At 37.7% G+C, this 8,767-nt stretch overlaps 1 protein-coding gene across 2 annotated transcripts in view; it reads right to left on the bottom strand.

The window, feature by feature from the left end:
- Positions 1-2,413: 2,413 nt before the first annotated feature.
- Positions 2,414-8,767, bottom strand: part of LOC131060942 (protein CYCLOPS) — a 198,685-nt gene continuing 192,331 nt past the window's right edge. For both annotated transcript variants that reach the window (XM_057994404.2, XM_057994403.2), the window contains exons 10-11: positions 3,579-3,707; positions 2,414-2,899 (exon numbers count right to left, since the gene is read on the bottom strand). In XM_057994404.2, the coding sequence (XP_057850387.2) occupies positions 2,776-2,899; positions 3,579-3,707 (253 nt within the window). In that variant the 3' untranslated portion in view covers positions 2,414-2,775. The remainder of the gene's footprint in view (positions 2,900-3,578; positions 3,708-8,767) is intronic.

The raw sequence follows: 8,767 nt of genomic DNA, 5'->3' as shown, positions 1-8,767 counted from the left end.
GAGTGTAGATTCTATGACCATTGTGCCATCGTTCAGGTTCTATCTATCATTTGCATTTGATTTGGCGTGATTCCGTTTAGTTTTGAGTATGCTATGATCAATTTGGTGTTGTCGGCTGAAGCTGGAGTTGCGCATTATTAACTTTCAGATTTGGTTCAGCAGTAGTGGCTTACTAGAAGTTATTTTGATAGCTGTTTATTATTGTAATCTGTATTGGACATTATTTAAAATCTTCTCATTCTATATTGTAAGGTTGAGTAATAGTACTACTGACCATTTCTAGAGTGTTGCTTGCCCACTACAAAAGTAGAAGAGGCTGGCTTAGCCGCCTTCTTGTTTGTAATTCAGTTTTTGTAATTTTTGTCCTCCCATTGAGTAAGTGGTTGAGTGATATTGTCCTCCCGCTGAAATATGCGATAGAGTGATAGTTTTTATGTATTGTCCTCCCGCTGAAATATACGGTAGAGTGATAGTTTTTTGTATAAATCATCTTGCTGCATAAGCAGTAGAGTGAGTTTTTTTTGTATAAATCCTCCCGCTGCATAAGCGGTAGAGTGATTGAGTTCAAATTCCTTGTTGTTTCCTTGGCTGGTTCACCGCCAAGTAGTTTAGTTTTTATCCTGCTGGATAAGCAGAAGGGGTTGGCTTGCCGCCTGTGAATTGTAATTTCGGTTTACTTTAAGGTGCTAACGATCCCCGGAACACCGTATGCTCTCACCCTCCTAGATTGGTCTCTCGGTGAACAAAAGGTGGAAGGGTTCCCTTTCAGTTGTTTTGGCTTATTTCTCTAACCTTAACGGGTTATTGTGTTTGCATTGTAAACTTATTGAAAAAATAAAATAATTTTTTTTTAAGGGGAATATTACATATTTCCACAATCTATGTGATGAATTCTAAAGAAATATTGTGTGACTTTTTTATAGCAATGTTTTGGATCACACTTTGTGATTCATCATCCAAAAGAGGATAAAAATAATACACAAAAGACAAAATGTCTCCTTAGAAAGAGATATAAAGACTAGATACAAAGAACAAGTGCTTGAGTGTTATTTTTTGAAACATTGATGCAAGAAAGCTATATTCAATTTTTCTCCAAAAGTTCTTACAAATTCAAAATGCTTCTTTGTTTCAATCTCATAGTAAACATGATCTGCAAATCCTATCCACCTCAAGGGCTTGATAATCAATCTCAATTTTGAGCTAGTGCCTCAATTCTCCCAATAAATATCTTACAGCATGAGACAAATATTTTCATAGGTATCCTTGCAAAACAATATTGCCATCTGAAACTTCTAAAAAGCACTAAACGAAAAAAAGGTCAACTTGGGACTGAGCGGCTAGAGCAAAGAAGTTCATGTAGCACGAATGCATTAGTTTTGGATAGCATCTCCAACTTGATGGTTAAGTTATTCTTTTGAAGGAAGTAGATGTAAAAGAGCATTCAAAGAGCACTAAATTGGGGAAGACAATCAATAGAAATTCCCACATACTATAATAATGTAGATACCTCCGAATATCAATACTCTTTCTTTTTTATGTAACTTGAGATGCAATTACCTTAGATGTATGCAGAGCCACATAAGGATACCTTTCTTGTCTAGACCTTGAATCGCCAAGAGACCTAAGCTTGAGCAGACATGAAGTAAACCCAAAGAGAGTCTCTTGCTGAAGTGGGCGAACCCCAAGTTCATAATATAGATAGTCAATAACACCTACAATCTTTTTCCCACATCAATGGCTACCCAAATCCTCTTCAATGCAGGTAAGGTTACATAGACAAGGTTAGGTTTACTCCCAATGCTTTGTCATAAGGTTGAAATGTCAAGGTATAAAATTTGAAGAATATGTAAGGTCAATGGAAAGAAAATGCCTCATACGATTCAACAATGGAGGTCTCATTCCCCAAATAGACATCTAGCTTTGCTATGACATAAAAGAAAAGCATTACCTTTATATATATTTGTGACATAAAAAAACAAGTTAACCTTTGTATATATTTGTGTATTTATCATCCTGCATCAGACATAATTCAATCTGTCTTCCATGTTCTTTACTGTTAAACCTCAAAGCATCTTCACACAATGGAGGATCATTGAGCATCAATGTTGGTCTGACTTAAGTCTAAAAGTGTGCCACTAACAATGTCATTTTAATATCAGCTCATTTCTACCAGTTTGGACTTACCTAACTTATTCCCTCCATTCAAAAAAGTTACATTCCATTGTTTGTACAATTATATTGATTCTTTAGAAATATAATTTATTTATCTCATACAATAACAAAATAAAGGCATCAACTATCACGATTTTCCTATTTACATGATGTCAAGATCTAGATATTTAAACTGTCAGATGTTTTCTACTCAAATATACATCAAGCATTTCATAGACATTCTAATAGAATATTTAAAATAAGTAAATGCTTTCCTTTGAGGATGCTAATTTTGGTTTCGGGCAGAGACATTCTGTGATATCGGAAAACAGGCTCTATTGTATATAGAATAAGATTCAATAAACAACAGTCCAATATTTTTTGTTCTTGGATTTTGTATCCTTGATTTGAGAACGAATTAATCATCCAATTTAACCAACTGCTATGAGAAAAAACTAAGGAATATGACCTTAGATATTACAAAGTCAAAGCAAAAAATTGAAGAAACAAGAAAATGTCTACATGCGCTGATTTTAGCCATGAAGTCGCCCTCAGTTAAATGGAAATGACTCTGCTGAGGAATGCTAATTACAAGAACATGAGTGAGTAATACATGCTGTCCACTCAAATACCAACTGCTTCTGAAGTGATTCGTTCAATCTCCTCTAACAATCTCTCTTTTTCCTCCACTAGATCTTCATTCTGTTTTTGCAATTCCTCTATTTGCTTGGTTTGTTCAGAGTCTTTTCTGTACTCATCAACAGGAAGAAATATCAGAACTAGGAACCCCATTCACGATATCACAGAGAAAAAGACTGGTTCAGCTTGAGTAGAGTCTTTACTGAAATTGTCTGTATTTCTAGATATTATTTCACAGTTTAATTGAGGTCCTTGCCAATAAGTTGATAGCGAATCAATCAACATTCAAAGAACTAGGTTCCCTTATCTAGAAGAATCTTTGAAAAGCTACAATTGCTAGAGACTAAGAAATACAAAATCCTTTTATATAAACCGGCTAATTGTCATTTGAAACTACATTCGATAGCAAATCTACAGCTATTTTGTGATGAACCTCAACTTCGTTTGAATAAAAGATGCTTTGTTTACATTCACATTTCTTCTTATCTGGAATCTAATTCTTTGCAGTGGGATTATTGAAAAAAGGAATGTTAGATCATTTCGTACTTGTAGAAAGCTATGACAATGCGATCTTTACCATTAACAAAAATGCAATGTTTTTCAAGAACCATACGTGCCAGAATTCATTATTTTTCTTATCCAAAAGTGATGGTGTTACAGCATCCAAAGGAACAGTAGTCACATTTCTCTGAAAAAGGACTAAATAAATAATGATAAGAAGAGCAAGAAAGTAAACTAGAGTGGATCCGTGTGTGATTTCACTGAAATGTAAAGCTTAGCAAGAGTACCTATTCATGAAAGACAGGTTGAGCTTGAGAGAACGGACTTCCTTTTCAAGTGTTTCACATCGTTTCAAGACAGCCTGAACATCTGATGGCATCACGGGCACTTGATTTCTGCCCTTGGCCTCTGCCATTCTGAATCACAAATGTCACAAGTTTTAGTCCAACAAAGTAAAGAAAATGTGAAAGGCAAGCATAAAACATTAGGAGCTATATTTGTGCTGAATATCCAGGTCGAATAAAAACTTTCATCAATAGAGCCAATAGCCTAAAAGCAGTAATTTGAGAGCATTGTTTATAGAATAATATCAGGCAATCTGAAAAGCAATTTACTTACACAACAAAGTTTATAATGCAGAAAACCAGGATAGGGCTTTATAAAAGAATGAAAAAAAATAACTACTAGTACATATTCATTGTAAATTTTGAAGGAGTCATTTTTTATACACAAACTTACTTTCTCTCCATGAACATATGTCATCACCGGTTTATAACATTTAGAGTTAAAGAAGCTCTATTTATTTATTCTGAAGAGGCTTTTCGAATTTATTTATTTTAATGTGTATTTCTAAACCATATATCCTGTAGGAGAATTGTTATAAAATGGAAGTAACCTCACTCCTATTAATGTATGTAAATTCAAATAGGCAAGCAATTAAATCTTTCTAATTTAGCAAATGATTGTGGTTGTTGCTCATGGTGAATATCCCTAAGGCCTACAATTCCTACTTGAATCCCCCCTTCCCTTGAATAAGCATAGATTTGTTCCATAACAAACCCCAGAATGTCTGAGTAGGCCATGGTCATAATCTTCTCAACACCTCCTTCGTTTCCTCCCTCACTCAACCTCAAACTTCAAATCAGCTTTATCAAATATCTTAAACAAAAAATAAGGATGAACTCCAAAAGTTCCTCAAATATCATATGATTCATACCCATAGATTGATCTCAAGACCAACTTTTCCCTACAAAATATAGAAAGGATGCCATCTGAAAATATAACTGCCCGGGCCCCAAAGAATCCTTTGAAGTATCCCCCTTAATTTTTTCCAAATTTTTTCCCACAATTACATTCGACACAACACTTGTTATGGTTAGGAAATGAAAACCAATGCTGCTGAAAGTAACCCTCCACTTTCTGATCACCAAGAGCCCAATCTGGGAGGGTGAGAGCATACAGTGTTGAGGGGATCGTTAGGTGCTTGAAAACTGAAACTGATTACAAATTTGGGTGGCAAGCCAGCCCCTTCCACTTTTCAGCAGGATAGAAAACCAGAAGACTTTGCGGTAAACCAGCCAAGGAGAAACACCAACACATGAACAAATCAACTCTACCGGAGTATTTCAGCGAGAGGACTGAACTCACTTCTTGATTACTAACATAGAAGGCAGCCAAGCCATCCTCTTCCACTTGTGCAGTGGGAATCACAAATAAGATGCAAATAGTCATAGCTAATGGTACTACCATTTAGCTTTACAATGAATCATTTTGAAAATGGTAGCTAATATGAAATATAAGCTATTACAACCATAGAACTGAAGGAGAAGCACGAGAACAAGGAAAAGTTTGGATGAGAGTAAAAACCACAATACCGAACTGCTGTTACAGAGAACAGCTTGCTGCAACTCAACCAATCTGCCACCACGAACCATAGCAAACTATGCAAAACCACACCAACGAAGCACAAACAACACTGGAGATTCGCACACACCCAAAAACCAGAATCATTGAACACAGAGTCACCGAAATATCTCACACAAAGCACACCAAACACATCCAGCAACAAACACCAAAAGGTACGGCCAGCAATGAAAGTACGGCTTGCAAGGAAAGTACAACCAGCAATGAAAGCCACACTCTTCACCAAAAATCATGCCCTCCAGAGGAAGAAGACGCCACACACTCAGCACTCCAACAAATGCTACCCACAGGAATCAAACCAAGCAATCCAAAATCGAACCACAACTAGGAGTGATGTCTCACACTCGAAATTGCAAAAAGCCCTAGGAGGTTTTCACCCTCGAAGAAGTCTGGAGTCAATCCGACAACATAACAGTATAAGTTTTCAAAAGATTTTCAAATGAAAGCCCAAGCTCTTATTTATAACATTTGCTCACCAAAATTCAAATTCAACACCTCCAAATTCGCCCACATTACATGACATTTCATTTCACCCAAATGAGAACTGCATTTCATTTCATTACACTAGCATATGGCCACCCAAGATGTATTTTTCCCTCTCCTAGACAAGTTCGAACTTGTCCAAGGTCCACAAGTAATATTTCAAAATGCTTTTCCCTTTTTCGACCCCTGACTTAGGAGAAATAATAAAATCTTATGAATAGAATATTTTTCCCTCTTTCCTAAGTCGTCCAATTTAATAATTGAATATTAAACTTGGGACAAAGTATTAATATTTAATAAACCATTTTGCAGACCAAATGTCATAAAATATTAACTTAAGTCATTTTAATGATAAATGACCAAGTCCATTAAACTGCATTCTGAAGTCAATTATGCTTGCTAGAAATAGAACTGAGTCACTAAGCCATCACATAACTACCAAAAATAGCTGGTGCTGCCAGACTAGACTTAAACCCTAAAAAAATTCCACAGTTACTAAAAATAGTGACTCCCAACTCTGTTAGGGCACAAACCGAGATCAACTGTTACTAAAAATAGTAAGTCCACAGAAGAGTAGTCAGATGAAGTTTCATGTCATATTGTCGGAAAACTCTTGAAAAACCCAAAAAAATGTGCTACTCAAACCCTACTTACTAAAAAATAGTAAGTATGCAAACCTCAACTGAATGCAATGCATGTACCATCACTGCGAAGCTCTATGAAAACCCAGAAAAACTCCACAATCAGAAATCCAAAACTCCAATTGCTTCCCACTCAAAATCCTCCCGGAAGATGGAAACCCTAATTCTGCCAAAAATAGCTTACGAGCCTCCTGAATAGGCTATTCTCCACCAAGAGTGATCACTGCCTGGAAGGGGACATTACAGTCTGCCCTCCCCAAGATTGCTTGCCCTCAAGCAATCGTAAGCTTGGATGCTGTAGAATCTCTTCTCTCCCAAGTAGCATCCTCTGCAGGTAGGTTCTTCCACTTCACCAAGTACTCCCTGATTGTCCTTCTCCTCAAGGAGCGCTCTCTGAAATCAATAATCTCTTTTGGAATTAGCACCAACTGCCCTTCCTCATCTAAAAGGGGTAAATCGGAAGAGACCACTACGTTGTGTCCTAGTGCCTTCTTGAGGCGTGACACGTGGAAGACATTATGAACTCTGCTACTCTCTGGTAGCTCCAACTCGTAAGCCACTACACCAACCTTCCTGGTGACTCGGAATGGACCATAGAAACGTGGCTTAAGCTTTTCTGCTCCACTCTTCTTAAGAGAAGACTTTCTGAAAGGTTGAAGTCTAAGGTAGACCATGTCTCCAACCTCAAATGATCGCTCTACACGCTGCTGATCAGCGTACAACTTTTGTTGATTCTGCGCAATCTGGAGGTTATTCTTTAGAGCCCTCAGAATTTCCTGACACTGCTTCACCATATCCCTAGCTTGAGAGACTTTGCTATCTCCAAACATCAAATCAACAAAGCTAGGGGCCTTGTAACTATACAGTGCCATGAAAGGAGACATCCTAATGGACATGTGATATGAGGAATTATAGCAATATTCCCCTAAATGTAACCATCTCACCCATGTTTTCTGCTATTCTGAAACTTAATTTCTGAGATAGCCTTCCAACCATTTGTTTACAATCTTTGTTTGTCCATCAGTTTGGGGGTGGTAGCTTGTGCTTGGAGCAAGCACTGTGCCACACAATCTGAAAATCTCTTGTCAGAAGGTGCTTAGGAACTCGCTGTCCCTATCACTTATGATATTCTTGGGCAGCCCATGCAATCTAAACACTTCACAGAAAAACACATCAGCCACTTGAGCTGCTTTAAAAGAACTAGAGATGGCAAAGAAATAAGAAAACTTGGTTAATCTATCCACCACCACGTAAATGCAATCCTTGCCATGAGCCTTTGGCAACCATGTGATGAAATCCATCGAAATACTTTCCCATTTTTGGTTGGGAATAGGCAGAGGTTGCAACAAACCAACAAGTAGAGTGTGCTCATTTTTGTTCATTTGACAAGTGTGGCACTTTTTGATGCAATTCAATACTTCATTTTTCAGCCCTTTCCATGTGAACCTCTCATGAATTTGCTTGTAGGTCTTGAAATAACCTTGATGACCAGCAAGGGGAATGTCATGAAAAGTCTGTAGAATCTTCTTTTTGAGTTGAGATTCAGGTAACAAAAAGATCCTACCCTTGTAGAGTATCAAACCGTCAACCACCTTGTACCTTTCACCCTGAAAAGTACCCTTAATGATGCTAGTTGCAAACTGATTTTTGGCATAATCTGCAAGCAATAAATCTTTCCAATCAGCAGTGAGCTCACACAAAGAGCTCAAATGGGGTCTCTGTGAAAGAGCATCTGCCACAACATTGCTTTTGCCTTTGACATACTCAATGTCAAAGTCGTAAGCTTGTAGCTTACTCACCCATTTCTCTTGCCTCTCATTTAGGTCCTTCTGATGCAAGAAATGCTTGAGGCTATTGTGGTCTATCTTCACTACAAACTTGCTTGCTACCAAGTACTGGCTGAACTTGGTCAGGGCGTGCATAATTGCAAGCATCTCCTTATCATAGATAGAATATGACCTCTCAGCTCCTCTCAACTTTCTGCTTTCAAACACAATCGAGTGTTTGTCTTGCATCAACATAGTTCCAACACCTTCTCTTGATGCATCACACTGAAGCTCGAAAGGCTTGGAGAAATTAGGTAGGGCAAAAACAAGGGCATATGCTCATAAGTTCTTTAAACTTGTCAAAAACTCCTTGTGCCTTTTCTGTCCACACAAAAGCTCCCTTCTTAGTGAGATCTGTGAGGAGGGCAGCCATCTGAGAGTAACCCTTCACAAACCTCCGATAGAAGCCACATAGACCCAAGAACCCCTTCAGGTGAGTCAAGTTCTCAGGTGGAGGCCAATCAACTATGGCTTTGATCTTTTGTGGATCAACCTTCACTCCTTTTGCATTGATGATATGCCCCAAGTAAAGCAACTCCTTCATTCCAAAGTCACACTTAAATTATTTTGCAAACAATGATTCAGACTCCAGAATGCTGAGAA

The sequence above is a fragment of the Cryptomeria japonica genome, chromosome 5 (genome assembly GCF_030272615.1).
Source record: "Cryptomeria japonica chromosome 5, Sugi_1.0, whole genome shotgun sequence".
Taxonomy (NCBI): domain Eukaryota; kingdom Viridiplantae; phylum Streptophyta; class Pinopsida; order Cupressales; family Cupressaceae; genus Cryptomeria; species Cryptomeria japonica.
Note: the sequence above shows the minus strand (reverse complement) of the source record. Positions and strands in the feature narration are given on the sequence as shown.